Below are 27,054 nucleotides of genomic sequence, written 5' to 3'. Positions count from 1 at the left end.
TATTCATTCCAAAGCAAAAAATCCGCATGCTTTGTGCCTAATTACCTGCATTTCTCTAGGCTGGATTTCTGCATTGTGAATAAGCCAGTAGAAAAATTACAGGCATGTGTTTGACTGTAACTCCACTTAGAAGCAATAATAAAAAGGGAATAGAAAGAACACCTTTTTGTGTTCTATCCTTTGTTCACTAGCAGGATCTTTAATTATGCAATAATTAATGGGAAAAAATTGCTGAAGCTATTTTGAGAGTTTCTTCAGTGTTCAGAAATTTGGCATCTGGACAATTTAGCTGATAGTTCTGCAGAACTGTTTTTTGGCAGTTAGGCAGTGATTGTAGTGTGTGCGCGTTTGTTTGTTAATCACAGTGTCATAGCCGTGTTTTTCCAGTCCAGTGAAGCAAGAACAGGCATGCAGATTTAATTTAAGATGTTTCTGACTCTCCAGAGGAGTTTGTCACTGGCTAAATGCTCTTACCATTGTATTGCTCCCAGACCTGAGAGGTCTCAGAACAAAAGGCAGCATTCAGTTCCCCATATTTATGTATGGACGTTTGTTACGGTCTCTCTAGCTGGATATGCAATGGAAATCACAGATGTGGATTGCTGAAAGAAATGAGGCAGTAAACCCTTTGAAGTCCTGCCCCTATTTCCATTTACAAGCAATGGGCTCACCTGTTCTGTGTGCCGTGCCATCAGGCTGGCCTTACGTCAAGAATTATTACCCCTTTTATAAAAGGGCCTATAAAATTGGACAGGATGAAAGTAATGAAATTCTGTACAGTTGTCATTGTTTTCCCTCATGTATTTCTTTGAAGATGTACAAAATTAGGGAGAACTACTGCAGTTCATAGATTTAGTAAATCATACTTTAGATTTCCATAGCAGAAAACTAAATTTCTATGGGATGTCTGAAAGCTACATGCTTTAATACTGCAAAATTGCAAAATGGGAAATTTCAGAGAATGTGACATTCTTGGCTTTGCCTCAGCAGATTGCAGACAAGCTGGACAATTCTGTTTTTCAAATAATAAATGATATTTATACTTAGTCTAACGTTTTCCTGGCATGCCATTTATGTACATAATGCTTAAAACGGGAGATTTAAACATGAGACAAGACTGAGCTTTGAGCCTGTAAATTCTCTTTATAAAGCAAAAAGAAAACACTTGGAATTCAGCAGCATGTGTTCAGTGTAGCAAACATTTGGTGAAAGATCAGATCTTTGAGTGTCACATCAGATTTTTTATATATGCAATTCTATAGGGACAAGTTTTTTCTTCTTCTTGGCTATTCATCCAGCTGCACACACCACTGAAATTATTAGATTTACACTGATCTAAAGCAATCAGATAGATTTGCTGAAGCTCTGGAGGTTTTTATTCAATCAACCAATAAGATCTTGAAAGATTTTTGATAGCTGAGGGAAGCTCTTTTCTAGACATTTTCTCCTTGGGTCTCCAAAGTCATGGCTCACTCATAGTGGATCTTCAGAGCAATACAAGGTGTTATGTGCATATCTGTGCTATTAGCTTGTATTAATTTATTGTCACACTTATTTCAAAACTGGTAAATAGTTCTAGAAAAACAAAACAGAAAAATCGAATAATGTATATAGATGAAAAATTCTGTTCTATAAACTAGAAAGCTCTCCTGTGCAAACGCTTTACAGGAATAAAGGTACAATATTGAGATGATATTTATCTTTTGGAAATTGGAGCCTGCTTATCTCCTTAAATTTGCAGTGGTTTAATATGGGTGTCTTAAAATCAAGAATAAACACATGCAAGCAGGAAATCGAGCTCATTTAGAAAAGTGTAAATCTCATTTGAATTGATATAATACCTTTTTGTTTGTTTGTTTTTGAGATAACATTGTCATATATAAATAGGCATGTTATATTTAAATTCATTAGCAGGTACAGTGAAGGATCAGTGTACAGTAGCACACGTTTTGGCGTGGGGCATGTTGCCTTTGCTTTGACAAGCAAGTTAAATGGTCTTCACCTGGATATCTAAACTGGGCTGAGAAATTTACTCCCAGAGTCAAATGTTCCAGGCTCTGCAAGACTCTCTGTGTAAAATCTCAGTATGGGTTTGGTCTTGCCATGAGTTATTGGAATGTATCAGCATATCCTCGGGCTGGAAAAGGGCAGTTATGAGAATGTTTTAAAAGGAGTTGCTCCCTCATTCTTGCTCATAGAACACAGATTTTAAACATAATACTAAAAAGTATTATGTTTAAATCCTGAAGTCATTTCTTACAGTGAGAGAAAATATATTGGAATAAATACACCCATGAATTATGTCCATCAACAGCAAAAGGCAAAATCAAAGAGTGTCCCAGTGGCTCTTTAGAATGCAGAAGTGTTTGTTCATTTCACTGATATCATTTCTCTTCGTAATAATGAACGCACAGTCAAGAGAAGGAGAAAGTTTTATAGAGAATGTTCTTTATATAAGGGCTGTACTTATATATTATACAGTGTGGACATTTATCATTTGTGACTAACATTTTTTAAATGAGCAAAAGGGATGTTTTTTCTGGGATTTGTCACTGAGAAGATAATTTGACAAGATTAACACACTCATTCTCATTCCCATCAGAAATGCTAATTGACAACCTCCAGGAAGGAACAGTATGTTAATCTGCCTTCAACTAAGTCCAGTTTACAGTTATTTAGTTCATTTCTCCCACACAGGGGAATATTCACTTACGCCTTGTTTTCTCAGATCTCCTTCTCACTGAAGTACAGCCAACATAAACTATTTTAGAACTGGCTCAGGAAAAAGTAACTTTTCTTCTGAGCTGAACTCCCTCAAACGATGGATTTTGAATTTCAGGACCAGCGCTATTGCCAGTCATTTCTTAAACAGTTTGGAGAACCTCATCTCAACAGTAGTAAACAGGTCACAAACGTACCATATAAACCCTAAAGAATTACAAAGCGTTTCAGAGTTCTGGCATTTGGTGTTCCGCTGAATGGCTGCACAAAACAGTTGTTCATGCAGCGCGTTCATCTGGGATTTGACAAAGCAACTCACGTGAAATATGGACTGTTCCACACTTTACACAAGACTTGGCCCAAACCAAGCATTTTTCAAATGTTGTCAAAAAAAAAAAAAAGAAGGAAAAAAATGCTGTTTTCTTTCTTGCAATGAACTTACACATTCTAGACAGCCCTAATGGTTCCAGTACAAAATAATCGGTCTTCATTTTTCTTCATTCCTCCCTTCTCTTTTATGACTGCTCAAAAATACACAGCTGTCTCTCGACTTACTTGGAACCACTGGTGAACTTCCACTTCACTGTGAACTGTTCCCTCATTTCTTTTAGCATAGGAAGCTCTGCTCGTGCCTTCTCTCTGCAAATATAGACTGCAGAGGTCGTCCTTTGTAAACGCTTTGTCACGTGGCAAAAGCATTTTAAAAGTACTAAAGAGTGGAATCAGATTTAATCTATCCACCCTTTAGCATCAGAAACAGAGAAGTACAGACAGAAAAAAAAGTGATGCCTTAAATGTCAGCTTACAAGAGGATTAGAATTGATGGCTTTTAACTATGCATTCAGAGAAGCAGTTAGTTGCCCAAACCTTTCTATGATTCTAATTATGGATTAGAAGTTCCGTGTTTTGAGACTGTATTCCTGGCTGCAGGGTATTTGTTTGCTGTGACTATTCTCTGAGAATAAACTCAGTTTTAATGCATGCTTAAAAACCTCTATTTCACAACCCTCAATGAAAGATTCCTCTTATATCTCACCTCCTCTGTATATGTGCTATTACTAGGAGTTCCACCAGCTCCCCAGTTGCTGGGTCCAGTTTTGCAAATTAAAGAGTGAAATCCTTTTTAAAATTAAAACAAAACAAAACAAAACCCCCCCCAAAAAAACCAACAACACAGAAATGGTGGTAGGGGAAACCCCATTACAGCTCTAACTGCACGACAGGAGGTCTGTAATCACTGCTGGACAAAGGAGCTGTTTTCCTCATTTCATTGATTATAGAATTTTGGGTTTGTAATCCAGTCCTAAAACTGAATTGCTGCTCAGTATTTAAAACAAGCCAAGCAATCTTTCAGCAGATTTAGACTCTCTTTGTTTTGTCCAAAATGAATTATGCAGCTTCTGATAATCAGCTTAATGATCTGACTGGGCAAAATTGCTAATGCTTCAGCAGACACCAGGTGCTCTCAAGGAAGTTAATGAAAAAAGTGCCTTCTGTGGGTGGGAAACGGACGTTCTTGCAGGGCATAATATGGTTAACATGTATTTTCAAATCAAACCTTTTTTTTTTCCTCTTTATAAAACAGTTCCTGAAGACAGAGATTTCTTTTTGCTTTAATTTTTTTTCAATTTATGCATAACAAATGAATAGAAGATTAAAGATAGTTTGTCTGAAGTTCCTACTCATTCAGAATACCTGTTAATTAGAACACAGCTTTTCAGCTTAAGCATCTCTCAGAAGAGCTCCATCTGCTGACACTGTGGGCTCACTTCAGGAGATGCTTGCAAGGTAATTTCCCTGCATAGCTGAGGAAAATGCATTGTAATGTGACACGAGGAATAAGAGACAATTTCAGAATGGGAGAATTTACAAAAAATTAAACATGTTTCACTTCTCCCTGCCTATTTTTTGAGACAACAGTTCTTGCTTGAACATTAAAAAAAAAAATGTCCATGAGGAATGGTACTTAACTAGTACAACTGGACTGTTCCCATGCAGAATGGAGGAAGCCAGTGTTAATGTATTAAACAAATGCAACTAGGAGTGTAATAATAAAATCAGCACAGCCATCCTTGGGGCTCTCGTGTAAGTATTTTTTGACAGCAGGTATCATTACAAAATAATGTTTCTGATTACTACTGATGCTTCAGCTCACCAGATAGCGAGTGCCATCCTAAGGAGCACTGCTGCTGCAGGTGCAAATTTATTCAAATGAGATGCTTTAAACTAGAAACGTTTGGACATCATCAGAGCTGAAGAGAGGTCAGACTCAAACTAGCAAGACAAAAAGCAGACCGCAGCTGTCAAAGGTTCTTTCCCCCCCCTTTTCCACTCCCTTTTCCTCCCCCCCTTTCACTCCCCCTTTTCCTCCCCCCCTTTTCCTCCCCCCCTTTTCCTCCCCCCCTTTTCCTCCCCCTCCTTTCCCCCCCCCCTTTTCCTCCTCCTCCTTTCCCTCCCCCCCTTTTCCTCCCCCCCTTTTCCTCCCCCCCTTTTCCTCCCCCTCCTTTTCCCCCCCCCTTTTCCCCCCCCCTTTCCCCCCCCCTTTTCCCCCCCCCTTTTCCCCCCCACTTTTCCCCCCCCCTTTCCCCCCCCCTTTTCCCCCCCCTTTTTCCCCCCCTTTTCTCCCCCCCCTTTTCTTCCCCCCCTTTCCCCCCCTTTCCCCCCCCTTTCCCCTCCCTTTTCTTCCCCCCCTTTTGCTCCCCCCCTTTTCCTCCCCCCCTTTCCCCTCCCCCCTTTTCCTCCTCCTCCTCCTCCTTTCCCCCCTCCTTTTCCCCCCCCTTTTCCTCCTCCTTTCCCCCCCCCTTTTCCTCCTCCTCCTTTCCCCCCCCCTTTTCTTTCCCCCCCTTTTCTTTCCCCCCCTTTTCTTCCCCCCCCTTTTCCTCCCCCCTTTTCCTCCTCCCCTTTCCCCCTCCCCTTTTCTCCCCCTTTTCCCCCCTTTTCCTTCCCTTGCACAGAGACTGTTGAGTTGCTTAAGGCATCAGAAGATACTCCTTCCGTGCAACCTACAAACTTAGTACATAGAAGTAATTGGACAGGTATATTCAAACAAGCTCATTTACTGTTCCATGAAATCTTCTAGAATAATCACATTATTGAGAAAAAAAAAAAAAAAAAGCAGAAAATAGATGCTACTGAATTTAGTGAAGGTATTATTCTAATGTGTGTGCTGTTTGTTTGTTCTGTTAGAAGACAACAATGGATGGTCTCTGCAGTTCGACAAGCATTACGCAAAGAGGAAATACAGCAAAGTGAAATCCCTGTACGCGTTTCAGACCAGGACATCGGAGTGCTGTAAGTTGTTATTATTGACAAGTCCTGGAAATAAATATTTAGCAAATGGGCTCATCAGAAATAGAAATGTAGCGCAGTTTCATTTCTAGTGAAATAAAATTAATGCCTCAGACTAACAAATGTATGTAAGCTAATTTCAGTTGCAATAGGGTGACTGGTTTTCTGTTAGAGTGCCAAATGTTTGCCAGTTAGGAGGGCAATGTGAATGTTTCATTGAATACATGAATACAGCTGAAAAGATCATGAAATGCATATTTTTCAGAGTGAAATGAAGACAACATTCCTTCAAATTCACTTCATCACTCAACAAATATTTATTGAACCCTACTCTCTGTTACCCCTACAGTCATTTGTCCATTCATACAGAAGTGGTCTAGTTTGAGCACTGAGATTAATCACAGAGATGGAACCTTGCTTGTTCTGGTAGATGTAAAAGAATCAAATGATCTAAAAAGTCAGAAAAATTTGAAAAAATGTAGCATGCCATCTTGTATCAAGCCTAAAGCTCTATTGTAAAAGCTCTTTCTCTGTGGCTGGGAGTTGAAGCATTTTTTTAATGTCCCTTTACATTTATTATTAGGGCATTCCGAGATCTATTTAAATGATGTAAAAAAGGAGTATTCCTTAATTTAAACTCCATGTGACACAGGCCGGTAGATCCATCTTTGAGCTTCACTGTTCTTTTACACTGTATTTCTTTCCTCCGCATCCCATCGCAACGCAAAACCAATCTTCCTCCACGTTCATGCCTTCCTGCAGTGGCTGGTGCTGTACCAGCAGAATGTACGTGCCAAGGGCTGGAGGTCTCCTGCGATGCTGCCCAACTGCGTGCCGTGCCTTTGGTCCCTTCAAACATCACCATGATGTGAGTAGAGCATGACAGGGGTCTTGTGCTATGCTCAGGCTTGACAATCAGTTCTACAGCCATTTCTGAACTACAGCTGTGTGATTAGAACCAGTTGGCTCAGCTGGTGTTTTTGAAAGCATAGGGACTCTCTGTTAACAAGTCCACTAAGGTTTGAAGTACAGATTTTCACTGCATACCACAGGAGAAAAGGAACTGAAAAACTTGAGAGTGGTCATTCCATATTTGTAACAGTGACTTGTGCTAGCAAAATAATAATAATAATAATAATAATCAGAAAATCTAAAGAAATTTAAAAATAAATGTTTCATTTAGGACTTTTTTACTGTTTCATTGTTATACGATCCTGGCAATATTCCCCCTCTATATTCTTGCCAATAACCTTGATTCTAGTAAAACTACCTACTTGAGCAAATAGCTCTCATTCAATGCCTCTGAACAGGCTTTTATTTAGCAGGATTTAACCTGAGGTGAGTCATCATACAGATAAATAGGTGTAATACTCACTTCTGGAAGAGTGGCTGGTATTGCTCTTTGTTTGCCAGCACTTCTATGAGAGGCCACTTTCTGCATGGTGAAGAGCTGTATCAAATGTCCCAAGGATCTCTCTTGAAAAATCAAAGGTACAGATCTCTGTTGAGTTTCTGTTTGCATCTGGATGGGATTCTTGTCGGTTCCCATTCAGTAGTTCGAATTCAGGTTAGTGCAGAATGTCATATGTATTTAATATGTATTTAAACCAGCTGCTGGCTCAGAGACAGCAGAGGCTTCAAAAATAAAGGTGCAGCTATGACTTTAGAAAAAAGCAGTGAGTCAGGGAAGCTGACTAGGCTTCAACCATGTCCTAAATGGGTTTTGTTCTAGTCAGAACACCTGAGTCAGTGCCCAGTGCAGACAGGGACGTAGAGAAACACAAATAGGGAAATAAGCTGTATATGCATTTGAAGTTTGAAATAGATCTGTGTTTTTACTTTATACTCAAATATTTTCACTTCTTGGATTTAACCAGTACTTTGTCTTCTTCCTCGAGAACATTGAAGAGTATTCTTAGATGATAAAGCATTGGGCAGTATGTGTATTATATGTATTAGTATATTAGTATATTAGCAGTATGAAAGATGCTCTTACAGAGTAAAAAATCATTGCAGCACTGTTGGAAGCTGGTGAGAACTGCTAGTCTCAATGAGCCCAACCCATTGCAATTGTTGGCTGCCAGGAGACAAAAGCAAAAAATAGGTGTTTACTGCCTGCATCACCAACCCCTAGGCCAGCAAAATGGCAGACAGCAGAGCTGCAGAATCCTATCCCATAAGCAAACAACAGCAACACCACTTTTTTAGGCCCAAGGCAAAGCTATGCATTGGTGTCTCCACAGTCTTCACCTGGTGTTTGTCTTCCTTTCACTCTTTCAATTCCCAGTGAACAGAGCTTTTATTTTTCTCATGTCAGCTATCTGACGTGAGGGCTGAATGAACAGCAAGTTTCCAAAGGAAGCTTCTTGTCTCAAAGATGAAGAGTGTGTGTTTTTTTCTCAGGCTGAAAACTACTTTCCATCCTGACTGGGAGCTTGCCAGCTCTTTGGAGTGCCTTGTGACACAACCATGTAGTGACAGAGACCCTTCCGCAGGTCTACAGATTATATTTGTGGTCTTATACTGTTAAAATTAGTCCATGGTGTTTTAATCACATTTTTTTAATTGTCTGGACAGGGAGGATTGAAAGGATACTGTCTGTATGAAAAGTGGAAAATGGGAATAGCAGCTGCTTACAACATTACAATGAGTAAAATAATTTCTCCTTTCATGCCTTTTTACAATCTCCATTAACTCAAGCTCACTTCTAGCATAAACACTTTACTTGAATTGGTTGATGCAAATGGATTTGATTCTGTTTAACTTTAAAAAGAGAGTGTGACAGTAAAGAGCACAGCTACATCTTTCAGTTAATAAGCTGTGCAGAAGCAGTCCAAAACATATAACCTGACTCTACTGGAAAAAGCCAATTATTATAGAAATTTCTGTCAAATCGTTTGATTTACTGTGAAAATGCATCGGAATCTGTGAAATGGTTACAAATGTGTGAAATAGGATAAGTTCGTCCTCGATACACCTACAGAGCAGATTTACTGTGTGCATTCATTCCTACAGGTCTCTTCAGAAGAATCTGCTAAGGAAACTTTATGCTGATGTTTTCAGAAAATACCAAGGCCTTAAAAACCTGTAAGGAAGCTTTAAACTTAAAATATCTATTAAGATGTTTAAATATTCATTCTTTCTCTCACTCTCTCTGACACACTGTACAAGCCTTAATGTGACAGGCCTCATTTACACTCAAAATTCTGTTTTGTCTTACACTCCAGTACTTCACTAATCATGAAACCTGTTTGCTTCAAATAATTCGATTGGCATCTTTTTTTTTTTTCCCCAAAGCTATGATTTCTGTGTATTTAACTTTTCTTATATTGATTGCTTTGTACCAGCAAAATGTTAAAACTTCATCGTGCCTGAATGAAGTTAGACTTGTGATGAATAGCAATATACCTGGTGTAGGGAACCTGCTTTGGCAGGGGGGTTGGACATCATGATCTCTGGAGGTCCCTTCCAACCCCTACAATTCTGTGATTCTGTAATATGCCAAAGGAAGTGGAAGCATGAATCGTTTACTCAGCAAAATCAAAGCTTGAAGCCTTTCCACTGGAATGGGAAGCTTACTCACATGGCATTAGCTTTTACCTCTGAATGTGCCTGCTACCAATCTGCTGATGTTGCAGAATCATTGAATGATATGGTTTGGAAGGGACTTTTAAGATCATCTAGTTGCAATCCCCTGCTATAGGCTCAACTAGTCAAATTATCATAGCAGTATAACAGGAGGTGTGTTTATGATGTGCAATGCATGTGTTGTTCAAAATCGTAGCTTTTAATGAATGTGATTGATATAGAATTAGTTCCATTAAGGATTGCATGCAAAATCCTAAAACCAAACGTTCCTAGGAAATATACTGGATGTCAGCTCTTATGGCAAGTGTTCTGTACTGCAGCACCATCTTGTGTCCACAGTGTTAATTAAGTACCATTGCCTTAAGGACTTTAAAGATGTGTTTTCATTAAGAGTACAGACATACCTCCCTGAAGAAGGTATGTGTTGCTGACATGAACTTTGCACATCTCTGAGTGCATGTGTTTAGAAAGCTCCTGAGCAGTGAACATCACAGACCTGTTGTGTAAAAACTGGTGTTTTTGTCACCACAGCAGGAACCTCAGGGCTGATCTATCAGGAGATGGAGCATAACCATTTCCTTGTTCATTGTAGGCAAACCAAATGTCCCGTTACACACATTCTATGTTTCCCCCACGATTTTTTATTTCTTTTAAAACACCTTTGCAGTCCCTGCAACTCTAGTTCTGAAATGATAATTGTCAAATATAGGATGTCAGAAAGCTTGACGGCCTCTTTGCCAGGTTAGCTGATAAACTGTAATTCTTTACTTATGCTTCCTTTGACTTTGCATGCAACAGAGAATCGATTGTTGTTGGTTTTGTTCTATCTTCCTAGGTATCTCCAGGACAATAAAATCAGAGCCGTGTCCAAACATGCTTTCAAGGGTTTATACAACTTGACAAAACTGTAAGTATTGCTTTAAGAATATTTAAGAGAAACTGGAACAGCTCTGAGAATTGCTGCGGATATCACTCTCTTATTTGTTTCAACGTTAGGAGATTAAATAATGGTCCAAATCTTTATCTCCATGGTATGAAAGAGAAAACAAAGATTGAGAGCTATCTGTGCTCTGTCAGGACAATACTCTGACAATGCAAGTGGGCTCCATAAATTACTCCTATTGCCCAAATATGCAGAATAGAAGGAGACAATATGATAGTCAGAAAGAATGGAAAAAGGAGTAAAACACAAGCAAGATCTTGTACTGAATTAGAACTCTTTAACGTGCTATTCTGGTTCATTGAAGTGAACACGAGCAGCCAGTATCAGTAATAAAAAGAACACTTTTGTTTTCCCATAATTTTGTAGTATCTTTTTGTAAGGGAGTCCAGACTTGTAAGGAAAGAGCTGAGTGAAAGAGAAGATGTGTAAATTCCATCACTCGGTTCAGTCTTTTGTCTCTGCTGTGTTTGTGATGGGATCTTATTTCTTTTTTAATATTGTACACCTTACATTTCCTTCACAAGTGTGAAGTTATCTGTAATAAAGGCAACTGCCTCTATTACTCTCCCAGATGTCTTATAGTGCACATTTCTTTTTCCACTGTTTGGGCATCTCCATTTATGACTAATATCCTTAGCAAAGACTGAATGTGACCGCAGAAAATTCGTGGAACTAATTATTCCACATAATGAAACTGGAATGGGGCTCCAAAGTAGCATGGTGAAAGGGCTCAGCGTGCCGTGTTTTCTTATCTGTAAGGCAAAATATTTCACATAATTGTTCAGAAAGCCCTCACTGTGGTGAGTTCCTCTCTTGCTATCTATCTATTTGAGTTGCTCTGACGTTTCAATGAAAGACTCATGCCTAAACATCTCTTGATGCCAAAGAAAGCTGGTTTTCCAGGGGACACAGAGACTGGAATCACATACCAGTGTGTGTTTGCTTGTAAGTGGGCTATCTTTCAAAAAGAAAAAAAGAGAAATTTCCCACAGTCAAAAAGTCAGACGATAAGAAATTGCATCAATTATCAAGGAAAGATCTTAAAACACTTTTTCATGCATCTGATGCATCTCATTTGTTTGTCTTTTATTGATCTTGATTCAGATACCTGAGTAACAACAAGATAACCAACTTGAAGCCTCACGTCTTTGAAGATCTCCATAAACTTGAATGGCTGTATGTAACTTTCTCATTGATGTGTTTGTCTTCTCAAGGAGTAATTAAAGCAAGTTAAAGGAAATATTTGGACTGTTTAAACTGTTGTGCATAGCACTGCTTTTGTACCAGATAATATTTAAGGGACTCATGCTGCACTTTGTGGGGGGAAAAAATGGAAAGCAGTTACTTCCTCTAAGTTAAAAATATTTCTTAAAAATATTACATTATTCTGAAAGAAAGTGAGTATGTATACCCTGACCTGCTATGCAGGAGTGTGCCAATACCATTTAAGTAGTTTGAGTGAGTATTTGAAGAATGTGACTTCAAATCTTGTTGTCTTTTTTCATCTGTTTAATTTAAGACTGTAGACAGCTCTCAGTTTGATATGTGTTTTGCTATAGGATAATTGAAAACAATAGGATAAATCGGATCTCTCCATCGACGTTTTATGGACTCAAATCACTTATTCTCCTGTAAGTATGGAATAAGAATCAAAAGTGTTACTTTAAAAGATCATATATAGTAAATACATACATCTGTTTATAATGGCTGTGATTGCTCATCACGCCATATTGTCTGCTATTGCAGAAGAGCTTCTATTTCAGAAGCATCTCCTGTGGAGCCCATATTTTCACACACAGACAAACTGCCCAACTGTGGTTATGAATTATCACAATCAATGGGAATGGAACTGCTTTTCCTGAAGCCACAACAGAGATTAAAGAGGATGTGTGAGACCCTCCGCTTTGCAAAGTGAATCTACAACAAAAACCCTGGGCGAGCACTAAACTCACTCCTAAGAAAGTCTGCAGTATTTTCCTTAGGAAAAAAATATGCCAGCTACCTACTGGGAGGTTATGGGGAGCCACCACTGCCCCATGGCTCCTGCTCTTACTTCCCTTTCCAAGTCTCTGCCCATAAGCTGCCCCTGGTCTCCAGCAGCCCAGAGAGAAACCTCCCTCCATCTCTCCTTTCCCATGTCACTAAGAGAAATTACATGTTATGACAGCACAGTCAAAACACTCACAATGACTTGCTTTGTTTAATTTTAAAAGCTATGAAATAAATATTTTTCCTTTACCCGGTAACTGGCGCGATAAGGAAGAAAGCAGTGCTTCACAGAGTTGTACAGAATTTTAAGAAAATAATAGTATCCCTAAAGCTGTGAGAGATGAACGAAGCTTTGAGTGCTTTCTGCCTTTTTTTCAAAAGCACAAGAGCTTTTTTTTTCCACAATGTCGTTTTTTGCAAATGTAGCCAGCTATACTGTTTGTTGTTGTTGTTTCCAGTGAGATGATGAATAATTCTCTTGCTCATTTGCCTGACAAACCTCTGTGCCAATATATGCCGAGACTGAACTGGCTGTAAGTATACCTTATTTTCCACTAGAAAATATTTTCTTTTCTTTGTGTCACAGAATCACAGAATGGCCAGGGTTGGAAGGGACCTCAGGGATGATGAATCTCCAACCCCCTGCCACAGGCAGGGCCACCAACCTCTACATTTCACAGCAGCCCAGGCTGCCCAGGGCCCCATCCAACCTGGCCTTGAACACCTCCAGGGATGGACGGGGCATCACAGCCTCTCTGGGCAGCTGTTCCAGCACCTCACCTCTCTCTCTGTAAAGAATTTCCACCTGACATCCAGTGTATTGCACTTCTGTAGCACTTTTTATAATGGACAGTGGAGTGATCTCACAGAATGCCTGCTGGTTCACAGCAGGGTTGATGACCTGGAGTCATTAGTCCGGTGTGCAGAGAAATTAGATGTCTAGTTTCTGTTCTCTTTCTTGCAGTCATAATGTTCTGGTAGTAGCTTTCTTTAATTACATTAGAATAACAGCCTGATTGCAATAAATTTATTTGCATGTTTTGTTTTTATATCCTAGAGACTTAGAAGGCAACCATATTCATCACTTAAGAAACGTCACTTTCATCTCCTGCAGCAGTTTAACTGTATTGTAAGTAATAGGGATACACTAGCTAGAGAGAATGAGCTGAAATTTTCCTTAATGTTGTGGTTATTTACATGTAAGGAAACTTAATTATAAATCAGCACCGTACAGAATAACCACTGTTTAAATTTGTATCAGAATTCAGCCTTCAGGTGCCCAGCTAAATTTCGCTGAAGAGGTTATGACCAATATTTAGAAGTTTTCAGTCTGACATTTTACTTGGAAAAGGAGGAAAAAAAAATAAAATACAGACCAAAATGCAGCAAAAACACAAACCACGTTTGGCTCATTTCTTCATTTCAAAAAGTTCAACAGCCTGGCTGGTTGGCCCAACAATTTGAGAATTGTAGAATTCTCTTCCAAGTTTCTTCTGTAATGTCACGATGTCTTCAGAAATCCTGTCAGCCATTTGATAGATTAGGAGCCTGCCTGTTCACTTCCAATTTTTAATTCTTCCATGGTACTCCTATTCTTGGTTTTCTCTTTGTTCATTAAATCATTGATCGTTCATTAAATCATTGATCGTTCAATCAAGGATCAAGTGCAGTAGCAGGTGATATATGGGTGAAGGAATTGCACAGCCATGAGCTTATGTCCTGAAGGCTGTTAGGTCCCAAGCCTTCTAGCCCAATTTATTTTTCTCCTGCTCTCAGAAGATGTATTTGGATCTCCTATGGGTAAAGGAATGTTTGGGGTGACTGAAGAGCACTAGAATGGCAGCCTCGTTAAATGAGCTTGCCAGAAAGAACAGCCTGAACATTCAAACCTCTCCCAACAATTAGTTTTATTCCTGAAATAATCTTGAAATCTCAAAGCAATCAGTAGTTAATTATTTTAGTTGTTGGTAGGTAACAATACAACTGAAGAGCACACAGTACATTTGCATACATGCAACACAAGTTATTTGTGCAATTGGGTATCTGATGAGCTCGTTAACTGAATATGTGAGGCTGATTTCTGAAGATCCAGATAAGAAAGAATCTTAAAAGTTTTGAAAAGTTTTCTTTAAAGCCAAGCAGTCCTTGAGCAGCAGAAATATATGCTTGTTTTCTCCTTCCAGGGTGATGAGGCAAAATAAAATCAGATCTCTGAATGAAAACAGCTTTTCTTCTCTCCAAATGCTAGATGAACTGTGAGTCCATTTCTTCTCTTTCTTGTATGACAAGCCAGACTTTCATAGTTTATTTTCCATATATCAATTACCATAAATTAAAGGTATTTTACTCTTTTTGATGCAAATGAAATAATAACAAATTATGATCTAATTATGTCTCCAAAATAACTAGACCAAGAGAAATCTGGTGTCTCTAGCTTTCCATGTTATTTTAACAGCATTCTTTTATAGTCCAAGTGTTGTAAAATCTATCTAGTATGAAATATTTGTCAAATAGAATGAAACTGTGTGTCTTGAAATTACAAAACTCTTCAGCAGAATTGTTGAACCTACTGAGAACTTACTACGTCTCACCTATGGCTGTTTCTGCAGGGACTTGGCTAGCAATGAGATTGAATCACTTCCTGCATATGTGTTTAAGGATCTAAAGGAACTTTCACAACTGTAAGGATTCATTATTATTATTATTATTATTATTATTATTATTATTATTATTATACTGTACATTACTCATATGATATGCTTTCATTCATGAATGCCAGGAAAAAAAGAGCATCTCTGTATAAGCTTTGCCTAAAAAACACTTGACTCAAAAGCAATTTCACATGTCATTTACCTTTAATTTTATGTTTGTCGTTTACCTTTAATTTTATGTTTACCATTTTGCCCTGAATAATTTTGTAAAATATGTCATTTCCATATCCAATTTGCTCTCTTTGAGCAAATTCAAATTCTAATTTTTTCCAGATCTTGCTAGTGTATGCAAAATGACCTATGCTAGCTATATTAGGAGAACTTTATCGTTTTGATGGGAGTTTTTAACATGATGTTATGATTTGGCTCTAAAAATTAAAAGAGTAAGAACTGAATAGCATCGTTAGCAAGTGCTTTCCTCTTGTAAAAGAGATCCAAAAAAGTGTAATAAGACATTATGAAACAAACAAACAAAAAAGGCTTGCTTTCTTTTCCATAACGTGCATGGAAAAACTCTCAAGTGCTGAAAAGTCCCAGTCTTTCTTACATAATCTGCAAGATTATGTCAGAAAACTGAAGATCTCTCCACAGAGCTCAGGCCAGCACATTTAATCCTGCATTGATTTTAAACTAGGAAGACAGTACGGAGAGGCAGCCAGACTCCCCAGTGCACTCAAAGCTGTGTAAACCCAATGTACCTTTTGAGAAAGCATTGATTATTTTTGTTTCTTTCTTTTTTTGTTCATTGCCATGAGCAAGTTTTACTGGAGGTTAACCCACCTGTGCAAAGTCCCTGTTCTTACCCTTGCCAGACACAGCTGAGAAGATCTCTGTTTCTAGCCAGGACCCAGCATGTGCAATACCTTATTTTTCTGCTTTTCCAGCGCTCTTGGGATCAGTCACAACTCTTGGGATAATCAAGTGTAGCCAGCTGCAGATACTGAGCTTTCATGTTAAATTTACCTTATCTAAACAAAAACATAAGGAAGAGTTATAGGGAGAAGAAATTAGAACTATATCTGTATTCACAGAAATCATTAGAAGTGATGGATTTTATCAAGTACCAAACTAAACTTTGTTTCTAAATGTGTGCAGTTCAGCTACATTCTTTTACTTACTCAAAACCTTCAAGCATCAGGTTGGGGGATGCAGATGTGCATGTGAATGTATGTGGCAGTAGCATAGAATGAAGCATCTGGCTACTCTTTCCTTTGGAAGGGTATTTACCAAGCTGAATAACACTGCAGAAACGATGTTACTTATATTCACAACTGCCAATAGAGCAGGTCCTTCCTAGAGGGCTGAAAAGTAGTTTTACTTTATCTTTGAAGAGGCTCTAAAGAAGATGTATGATGTTACTTTAACTCTCTGTTGAATTTACAGGAACCTTTCTTACAATCCAATCAAGAAAATACAAATGGACCAGTTTGATTTTCTAACCAAACTCAAATCCCTGTAAGTATCAAGTTTTTCTATTCAAACAGTTACCTATGTTTATTTGTGATAAAGCACATCTTCTTCAGAAGTTCATAATACAAAACATGTTTTAAAAGAAATTTCCTTTGAACCAGACTGTAGCTATTCACAAATTTCAGCCTGGAAAGTAACTACTAGCAATAATCCAATATACCTCCATTTAAATACGAGGTTCTTACTGGATATTTCTCAAATGAAAAGAAATCGTGAGTTCCACTTCACAAAGGATGTTGTCTTTTCAAGTGTTAAAGAGCAAGTTTAATGGAACCCAGCTTTGATCTTGAACAACTTGTCCATAGGGTTTAGAGTCACGTGAAGCTCAGCAGGGGCTATTGAATGCCATGGGTAGACAGCATTAGAATCAGTAAAGGCAGGAATTCAAAAGGAAATTGATGTACGTACAGGTTTGACTAGGGAACTGTTTCACCTCTTACAGAATCTACTACTAACACCATTAAAAAACCAAACCAAAACAAAAAAACCCACAAAGCAATCATGGTTCGGCCGTCTTGTCAGAGGGGGTGGGATTTTACAAATCTTTTTTAGGGAGTTGAGAGGAAAATTTTGTATCTTGGCTAACACAGCAGCTCTAACGTGAATTCTGCCAGCTTGGAAAGACCGTGTGATGTAGGGAGTAGGTCTGTACAAGTTACAGCAACAACAAGTATCTGAGCACAGCAAAGAATTATAAGCTACCTCTTTCTTTTTTTCAAGTTACAGCATGTCCTTCATTCATTATTTAACACTCAAAGAACTCGTGCAACTCAGTGCTCAGGACCTTCCATGTTTCAAGTTAGGAAAGCTGATGAACCTTGAGACAGATCTACATGAAACAGTATGCCTCAGCCCTCAGTCTGTAGAATATCCATTCCCTCTTTCCCAGCTTAAAATAGTAGATATAGCTAGGGAAATCAAGCCCAGGATTAATTTCAGGGCTTAACTAAAATTTACAGGTTTCTATATTTGGGGATTTATTCTTGTCTCATAGCAGAATTTCCCAAAACTAAAAGCCATTAAGATTGGTACTTTTGCCCTCTTTTGCCTAAATATACCCAGAACTCGCAAGCATTTTGCACTCATGGCATTTAAAAGTGGATTCAAACAAGGTTCCACACAAGGAAAACCGAATGTTTTCGCAAGTTACACATCTCATTATTTTAGACTAGAATACAGAAACTGAAGTTCTGAAAGAGCAACCTGCACAGTTACACTTTACTGGTCTACTACTGTAGGAGTATTAGAATTTATTTTAAAAAATCAAATAAGAATTCCTATGTATTTGTCACCAGAAGTCCAACGTTTTCCCTAATATGCAGAATTCTGTGTACCAGCTTCCTGCTGCTCTTGACACAATAAAATCCTGCGTTCCTGCTGTGATGTGTTTGCCTAGTAAAGCAGTATTTGGGATGGAAGGCAGAAATTTAAAATATCACTGCTGGAACGAGTTATGATTTTTCCAGGGATGGTGAAAGAGAGTTGGTAGAACAGCACTTGAGAAGGGCAATCATTGATGGCACTGCTGAGAGCACCAAAACTGCCTTCTTTGAGATACTGGAAAATAGCAAGTTTAGTAAAATTAAGTGTGATTCATTTTGTTCCACTTTAGCTTTTATTTAGGGTTTCTATTCAAGTTCCAAAAGAATGATGGAGTAGACACAATTAAGTTCATCTCTAATTTCATAACATGAATGCACAGTTTCATGATATGAATACAATATAAATGCTCACCCAATTTGTCTTTCTGCCACTGAGTTTCTACTGCATTTCATTGAGAATATATTGTTTACAGCAGCTTGGAGGGCATTGAAATTGCAAACATCCAGAGAAGAATGTTCATTCCACTTAGAAACCTTTCCCACATGTAAGTAGATCATCATTCCAGCTTGTTTTCTTTGATTGTAATTTCACAGTTTGCAGATTACTGAATAAGAAAAAACGGCTATTAAGTAATTTAAAATTCATTTATCTTCTTTTGAGATACATTTTCTGAGTATTTACCAAAGAGGTTTTATATTCTGGCTACAAAGATAGAGCCATCTATTTTCTGTCTTTCTTTCTCACGACCAGATATTTCAAGAAGTTCCAGTACTGTGGATATGCCCCTCACGTGCGCAGCTGTAAGCCTAATACTGATGGGATTTCATCCCTGGAGAATCTTTTAGCTAGCATTATACAGAGAGTGTTTGTCTGGGTTGTATCTGCCATCACTTGCTTTGGAAATATTTTTGTTATCTGTATGAGGCCTTACATCAGATCGGAAAATAAGCTCCACGGCATCTCAATAATGTCTCTCTGCTGTGAGTATTCTATGCATGAAAGTAGAAGAATATTGTTTTAATCTGCTCATAGTGTGTACAGTATTTGTTATTACAAAATGGTGACACATCTCCAGCATTAGATTTACTGAACCCTCATGCTCGTGTGAACGGCAATACAAAATGCCATGTCTTCCCCACCAGGAAGTCTTGTTGGATGCTACCTTTGTTCTGTAACAACAAACTGTTGATAGATTGCAAAGGTTTCATGATTTTAGTGCTGTAGACATTGGAAGGTTGGAAGGGACCTCAAAGCCCACCCAGTCTCAACCCCTGCTATGGGCTGGTTACCCCCCACCAGCTCAGCTGCCCAGGGTCCCATCCAGCCTGATCTTGAGTTCTTCCAGGAATGGGGCACCCGCAGCAATGTGGGCAGCTGTGCCAGGGCCTCACCACCTTCTGAGATAAAGTTCTTCCTCATGTCCAACCTAAACCTCCTCTGGTACAACTTGTGGCCATTCCCTCGGGTCCTGTTTGTTGCCTGGGAGAAGAGGCCAAACCCCTCCTCATCACAGCCTCCCTTTGTAGAGTTGTAGAGTGCAGTGAAGTCACCCCTGAGCCTCCTCCAGGCTAAACAATCTAAACAATTGCATGGGATTCTGTTACCATTCCTAATAGCCCATCTCAGTACAAATCCATCTAAACTTAAACATTTCACAAGTGGTATTAGTTGCATTTTTAAATGTAATTGTCAGCAGGGTATAAAATGGCAGCATTTCTATATACTGCATGTCAGTGATTCTCAAATTGTTATTGCTTAACCATTAGAAAAATCTGAGCACCATGCAAAACTTCTAGTCACTGAGACTATGCATAAGCATGTATGTGTGTGTGTACACGAGACACCTTCAGCTCTGTGTTGACAGCTCCTCTTCAGTTTGTAGTGTTAGCATTGCAGAAATATTTGTTACTGAGCCTTTTCTTGGTAAGTCCATATAAAATATAATAGGAGTAAGAAGAGGTGTCATGATATTTCAATATAAGCAATCAAGGCTCATTGTTTCTCTTGCTGCACTAGAGTTGAAAACGTGAAGCAAATGCTAGAATTTAATGATTATTTTTACCCTGCCAACATTATTGAGCACGTGAGGAGTGGTGAGCGCATCCTGAGAGATCTACAATACAAGCTCACTCACTCTAATGCTCCAAAAGGAGCTCAACAAATGTCACAGCAATCCTCTAGCATTACCCTAGGCACGCACAGGAGCTTCCCTCTACCTTCTGCCTTTCCCTGCTAAGCTAATCAGGAGGAAGAGCACTGTTGATTGTGTTTGCTGACTGCTTTCAAGTCTTAGTAGAAGCTTGTGCGCATCAGTTTTGAATTATTCTAAGATGGACAAATCTAAACTAAACTTAAATGGAACGAATTAAATTGACGAATTAAAACTAAACTTTTAATCCAACCCAAGAAAAGGGTTGAAAGCATATTTCTATAAATTGAAGTATGCTTTTTCAGCTTGAAAACCAATTTTATTCAGGGTTCAATATATAAGTCTGAAAACAACTGTGAAACATAGACTATTAGCTCAAACAAAAGCTGACAAAAAGGAGTAACAGAGCTGAATTATGTGGCCTTCGCTATAACTCACGGTATCATTCCAACTCTAACATTGGTTTTATCACTGTGTATTAGCTGGCTTAAAAACGTGTGCTAACGTGTGCATGTCTGTTTTTCAACAGACATATACACAAAGAGAACGGGAAATTCAGATGTGTAAATAATGATGTTAAGCACTATGCCCACAGGTGCTGACTGTCTGATGGGAATATATTTATTTGTGATTGGAGCTTTTGATCTTAAATATCGTGGAGAATACAACAAGCACGCTCAGTTGTGGATGGACAGTATTCATTGTCAATTGGTGGGATCGCTGGCTATTCTGTCTACAGAGGTGTCAGTCTTACTGTTGACTTACCTGACTTTGGAGAAATACATCTGCATAGTTTATCCTTTTAGGTGTTTGAAGCCCAGAAAATGCAGGACAATTTCCATTTTAGTTCTTATCTGGATAATTGGGTTTGTTGTTGCTTTTATTCCACTGAGCAATAAGGAATTTTTCAGGAACTACTATGGCACCAATGGCGTCTGTTTCCCTCTTCACTCAGAGCAATCAGAAAGTTCAGGAAGTCAGATTTATTCTGTTGTCATTTTTTTAGGTAAGTTGCCTTTTTTCCTGATACATGATTAAAGCCTTCCTTATATACAATAACAGTCCTGATTTTCAAACAGATTTGGCAGCTTTGTTGGGATATTCATTTTTCATGCAGACCTTTTCCAATCTATTTTGTTATATTAGATCGATGCTTAGGTATCTTAAGATGTATGAAGGGCTCAGAAGTTGGAAAGAAGGTAGAATCATTGAGTTCCTGAAGGAATAGATTTTTGCCAGGGAAGTAAAGAGAAGAGCTGCGCTGTTCGGCTCCAATAGCAAACACTTGTCAGGTGATGATGATGTGATTACTGGAGTAGAGATTCCATGTTTGAGAGAAGACTGTTTAATTTTATGGGATTGGCAGTTTAGAGCAAGGATTTTTCTTTATTACCCAACTTGCAAACAAGTGATGTGGAACTGCAGTTCTGCTTTTAAGAAGTAACTAATTAAAGCCTTTTCAACAGGTGTAAACTTGGCAGCTTTTCTCATCATTGTCTTTTCCTACGGAAGTATGTTCTACAGTGTTCACCAAACAGCCATTATGGCTACTGAGATTCAGAATCATATCAAAAAAGAGATGACACTGGCCAAACGTTTTTTCTTCATTGTATTTACTGACGCACTGTGTTGGATACCCATTTTTATTTTGAAACTCCTTTCTTTACTGCAAGTAGAAATACCAGGTATGTTCTTCCCCTTGCTGCTGTTTTGGCTGTGCATGAAGATAGTTTCTCATTTAAAAGAAGAAAGAATTGAATGTATTGAATTATATTACTGTAATGAACTATATGCTTATTTATCTTCATAGATGAACACACAATATAATGAATTATACTTTGCTTTATTACTGCACTGGATTATATTACTATCATCTACAAGGTTAGTCACGTTTAATTTGGACATAACAACAAAAAATCAAATCTTTGAAGTCTGTCCCAATAGAATATCTATAAGATATATCAGATGATTTTGTAAACCAAGCTTGCACTGGATTGGTCTTTCTCATCTTCTGGCTTTCAGAGATTCTGTTGCCTAACTAGGGCTCAAGCCAACACAAAATTTCATATCTCGATTTAACCATATAATTCTTACCCTGAAATAACTTTCTAGCACAAACTGACACTTCAGGCACTAAGTTATGTAAAATCAAGCTAACCTTCTTCATGCTAAAAATACGTTCCCATGTAAAACCAGTAAAAGATTAAAAACTTTAAAAGCTTTGTGGGGGGACTTATAATGAATAATACTGAGGAATAGGGAATATAGATCCCAGGCAGTGACAGGAAGCAAAGAATAGAGAAGAGACAAGAGCAAAGGGTAGTGCAAAAATAATAGTGAGAAGAAACAACCTGTGATATGAAGCCAAGCTGGAAGTGTGCAGCCACCCCTCTAAGCAGGAAGCTCTGTTTCATAAGCATCGAGGGCTCATGTTAGTTAATGGGTAGAAATGCTATAATGCCTACTACAGCTTCCTTTCTTTTTCTCTCCCCAAGGTACCATAACATCTTGGGTGGTGATTTTTATCTTGCCCATAAATAGTGCTCTGAATCCTCTTCTCTACACTTTGACTACACGACCCTTCAAAGAGATGATTCACCAGTTCTGGTACAACTACAGACAAAGAAGATCCAAAAGGGGCAAAGGCAGTCAGAAAGCTTACGGTCCGTCCTTCATTTGGGTAGAGATGTGGCCAACGCACGAAATCACACCAAAGCTAACTAACCCTGTGCTTTGTACAGACTCCTCTGAAGCCTCTGTCACTACACAGTCAACAAGACTAAATTCCTGCACGTAAATACGTTTGGAATCTTCACAGCGATGTCTGCACGCCTGTGGAGTTGCTGCTTTGCAACAACGATGACAAGCGAGGGAGATACGACGCCTGGGCTCCTGCGCACCAGAACTCAAAGCAGGAGGAAGCACAGTGTGGCTGCTTGCAGGTAGAACCAATGTATCAAGTGTTATTTCCACCTTGCAACAGTTCCTGCTATTTTGACAACTCGTTCTAGTTCAGAATGAGAAGTCAATCTCTTCCTTCTTTTTTTTCCTCCAGCAAGCCAGGAGTGTGGGGAAAAAAAAAAAAAAAAATGAAGTGATATTTAAAACATCTCATATTGAAATCACAGCATTTCAAAATCATCTATCTTTGGGGGAAAAAAGGCTATTTTCAATAAACTTTTTATAGTTTAAAAAAAATACCCATTTCAACAGCTCTTTTATTTTTCAGAGTTGACTGGTTTCATCTTCAAAATCATACTCCTCTCGAGATTTCTGAGTGGTAGACTTTTTAGACTGCATACAGCTCTTAAAAGCTTTTGGGAATAGCAGTAAGAAAATATTTTCATTTCATAATTAGATGACTTTATTGTATTTGTCAAGGTCAAAAAGGTGGAAACATTATTCCTTTTATCAACCGTTTCACCCATACAACTGTTGTAATTCAAGCAGAATCAGAATATTCTTTTTTAAATGTGTTTCTCAACTGTGTGTCCTCCAGCTGTTAACTAGAGGAAATTTCTCCTTTTGGAAGAGTTAGGAAGACCAAACTGAGCACCCCAATATCTTGACGCTGCTCTTCTCCTCACCATTTCATTATGAGCTACACTAAATAGCTCCCAACAGCTTACACACTTCAACAGGTTTTAGCCTTTATCTATCTCTGCATGTTGAATAACAGGAGGGTGCCAAAGAGATGACTGTCAGTCTTAGTAAGCTTCATCACATATACATTCAGTCTCCTTGTATACCTGAACAGATGCAATATGGCTAAAAAAATGTTAGGAACAGCACAGATCTGCACTTTTTGGGCTGCTTTTTTCCTCCTTGTAATAGAACAGCACAATAATGTCATCAAGCTGAAACAAACCTCTGCACCCCAGAAAAAAGGTGTTAAGGATAGATGTAGAGGCAGTTCTTTTGCATACACACACCTAAGATCTTTTCCCTTAAGAATTACTGTGATTTCTTTTCTTCTTTTAGTACCACATTCCCAGCCCAATGGCTTGGAAGCCCAAGAAGGTAAAATAAATTCTTTTGTATTGGTGATTTGAAGCTTTTTAAAATGAAGTTAAAAGATACTTCTGGTGTTTGCACTTAACTTCTTAATAATGTAAGAAGTAGAATTAAAAATAGTGTGACTCACACTTCAGCTGTTTACAGAACTTTGGATTATCTTGAAATCAAAAGTTAAGCATCTACTGTAAGTTCAATCAAAATAAAAGATTGTCCATTGAACAAAATGACTTCTGTTCCAAGTTGTTTGGCAGCACTTTGAGTTACTGGGAAAACAAACAAACAAAAACAACAGCTAAGAGGAATCCTGCAATGTAGATCACCTTTAACCCAGCCACTCAGAACTCAATTCACCAGGGTTTGTGTAATCTAAGGCTCGTTCAGAAAGCTGCTCCCCTGCTTTCAATAGGATGTCTGTCCTTATCAATGTTCCTATTTTTCTTTTAAGTTGATTCTAAATGCACTCAATGTCATCTTCATTTCTATGAGTAATCCAAGAATATCTGTCAGTTCAAAATTTGTTGTAAGAACTTTATTGCTTTGATTACAAAACTACAGCTTCTCTTTAAAATAGCTTTACCAGGGAAAATGTGGCTGATCCAGGGTACAGCTACATTCTCCTGCAGCTTCCCCTTGTATTTTAGCATTTGCAGCTGTGGAAAAGGCACAGGAGTTTCGGTACAGATATTTATTACATAACAGTGATCTTCCAGACCCAAAGGCCCTGGTAACAGCACCAAACTAATGAACTAGTAACTGCTTAAGGCAAGACATAAAAACAGCATCAAGTACAAAAAAAAGTTCTTCCCCAAGATGGGAGAGTCCGTTTCACAGGTTCTGTCCTAAGCGATGGAAGCTTTTCCTTGTGCTTCAGAACAATTCATCCTAACAGTAAACACTGCTGATGTGGACCACCATAAGGCACTTTATTACAATGGAAAATAGTGTAGAATTGTTGACAGCAATAAAACTTCTCGTAAAACAAAAATGCAACCTCACAGAAATATACCACAATAAAATAATAACGTCTGGGACAGGGGGGGTTACCTAAAGCTTGTAAATAAGCCACAACCTGCCACACGATCCCATCCTTTCCATAATGAAAGAGCACAGGCACGGGAAGGCTGGAGGCTGTGGAAGTTCTCACAAAGACATCCAGCAACGAGGAGTGTTCAAAAGGCCGCAAAGCACTGGGTGCAGGGTAACTCCGTGTGCGTTACTTCAGCACGAACCTGAGATCACCTGAGCCTCCGAGGAAGTCCAAAGTCGCAACGTTATTTTCACACGACTGCAATTCACGCACGCAAAACAGACGCCCATACGGCTCGGTCCCACAGCAGCTCACTCGCTGGGCTTCAGGGAGTCGTAGCCCTCCTTCAGCAGGTCCCGCCACGTCCGCAGGCAGCGCGCGTTCTCCAAGCAGCGAGCCGCCAGCGCCTCCACCTGTGCCGACACGGCGCTTGTGGCCTGCAGGAGGCGGCTCAGCGAGAAGGCGGCCTGAGGGCAGGCAGACAGACAGATAGAATCATAGAATCACAAGGTTGGAAACGACTTGCAAAGATGATCTAGTCCAACTGTCCTCCCATCACCACTGCTACCACAAGCACTACACCATATTTCATAGCTCCTCATCCAGATGCCTCTTGAACACTGTCAGGGATGGCGATTCCACCACCTCCCTGACAGCCATTCCAGTGCCTGACCACCATCTGAGAGAAAAAGTTCTTCCTCATTTCTAATCTAAACCTCCTCTGATACAATTTGCATCCACTTCCCCGTGTCCTGTTTGTTGCCTGAGAGAAGAGGCCAAACCCCTCTTTACCCCAACCTCCCTTCAGGAAGTTGTAGAGTGCAGTGAGGTCTCCCCTGAGCCTCCTCTTCTCCACACTGAACAATCCCAGCTCCCTCAGCTGCTCCTCATAAGACTTGTGCTCCAGACCCCTCACCAGTTTCGTTGCCCTTCTCTGGACACGTTCCAGGGCCTCAATGTCTTTCTTGTAGTGAGGGGCCCAAAACTGAACACAATACTCGAGGTGTGGCCTCACCAGAGCTGAGTACAGGGGATGATCACCTCCCTGCTCCTGCTGGCCACACCATTTCTAATGCAGGCCAAGATGCCTGCACCCGGGCACTCTGCTTGCTCCTGTTCAGCTGAGCATCAGCCAACACCCCCAGGTCTCTTTCCTCCTCACAGTCATCCAGCCGCTCATCCCCAAGCCTATTGCACAGCATGGGGTTATTGTGGCCAAAGTGAAGGACCTGGCACTTGGCCTTGTTGAACCTCATCCCATTCACCTCAGCCCAGCGATCCAGCTTATCCAGATCCCTCTGAAGGGCCGCCCTACCCTCAGGCAGATCCACACCACCTCCCAGCTTGGTGTCATCTGCAAACTTATGAAGGTGCACTCCATGCCCTCATCTAGATCATCAATAAAGATATTAAACAAGATGGGCCCCAGCACCGACTGGAGGACACCACTTGTAACGGGTCACCAGCTGGACTTCACTCCATTCACCACTTCCCGTTGGGCACGGCCCTCAGCCAGTTCCTTAGCTAAAGAAAGGTGCACCTGTGCAGGCCACGGGCAGCCAGTTTCCCCAGAAGAATAGTATGAGATAGACAGATTGACAGAAAGACGCGTCCATGCGGACCCCCTCCCGCCCACTCGGCGTGCACTCACGTCGCCGATCTGCATCTCCACCTCCTCCAGCTGCAGGGCTCCGGCCGGCGCCGCTCCCTCACTGCCGCTGCGGGCCCGCCGAGGCCCGGTGCTGGGCGAAGCCTCCGCCATAGCCCGCGCCGCACAGCGCTCCGATCCCGTCCTGTCTCGCGAGAGCCGCGCGGCATGCCGGGAGCG

The 27,054-nt window shown here is 39.7% G+C and overlaps 2 protein-coding genes across 3 annotated transcripts in view; one reads left to right on the top strand and one right to left on the bottom strand.

Moving 5' to 3' along the window:
- Positions 1 to 24,423, top strand: part of RXFP1 (relaxin family peptide receptor 1) — a 61,926-nt gene extending 37,503 nt beyond the window's left edge. The window contains exons 4-20 of one of the 2 annotated variants that reach the window (XM_052690355.1): positions 5,908 to 6,012; positions 6,772 to 6,877; positions 9,025 to 9,096; positions 10,433 to 10,504; positions 11,645 to 11,716; positions 12,100 to 12,171; positions 12,988 to 13,062; positions 13,587 to 13,658; positions 14,713 to 14,784; positions 15,139 to 15,210; positions 16,624 to 16,695; positions 18,506 to 18,577; positions 18,784 to 19,013; positions 20,778 to 21,188; positions 21,649 to 21,867; positions 22,678 to 22,845; positions 22,924 to 24,423. In XM_052690355.1, coding sequence (XP_052546315.1) covers positions 5,908 to 6,012; positions 6,772 to 6,877; positions 9,025 to 9,096; positions 10,433 to 10,504; positions 11,645 to 11,716; positions 12,100 to 12,171; positions 12,988 to 13,062; positions 13,587 to 13,658; positions 14,713 to 14,784; positions 15,139 to 15,210; positions 16,624 to 16,695; positions 18,506 to 18,577; positions 18,784 to 19,013; positions 20,778 to 21,188; positions 21,649 to 21,867; positions 22,678 to 22,845; positions 22,924 to 22,979 — 2,018 coding nt within the window. In that variant the 3' untranslated portion in view covers positions 22,980 to 24,423. Of the gene's footprint in view, positions 1 to 5,907; positions 6,013 to 6,771; positions 6,878 to 9,024; positions 9,097 to 10,432; positions 10,505 to 11,644; positions 11,717 to 12,099; positions 12,172 to 12,987; positions 13,063 to 13,586; positions 13,659 to 14,712; positions 14,785 to 15,138; positions 15,211 to 16,623; positions 16,696 to 18,505; positions 18,578 to 18,783; positions 19,014 to 20,777; positions 21,189 to 21,648; positions 21,868 to 22,677 lie in introns of both variants that reach the window. The other variant, XM_052690354.1, reaches the window with a different exon arrangement.
- A 290-nt stretch (positions 24,424 to 24,713) lies between these two features.
- CUNH4orf46 (chromosome unknown C4orf46 homolog) lies at positions 24,714 to 27,041 on the bottom strand. Its single transcript, XM_052690413.1, has 2 exons — positions 26,878 to 27,041; positions 24,714 to 25,693 (listed from the first exon to the last, which is right to left on the bottom strand). The coding sequence occupies exons 1-2, from the start codon at positions 26,986 to 26,988 to the stop codon at positions 25,538 to 25,540; spliced, it is 267 nt and encodes an 88-aa protein (XP_052546373.1). The 5' UTR covers positions 26,989 to 27,041; the 3' UTR covers positions 24,714 to 25,537.
- Positions 27,042 to 27,054: the final 13 nt, after the last annotated feature.

The sequence above is a fragment of the Tympanuchus pallidicinctus genome, unplaced genomic scaffold (assembly GCF_026119805.1).
Source record: "Tympanuchus pallidicinctus isolate F22 unplaced genomic scaffold, pur_lepc_1.0 scaffold26, whole genome shotgun sequence".
NCBI lineage: Eukaryota > Metazoa > Chordata > Aves > Galliformes > Phasianidae > Tympanuchus > Tympanuchus pallidicinctus.
Note: the sequence above shows the minus strand (reverse complement) of the source record. Positions and strands in the feature narration are given on the sequence as shown.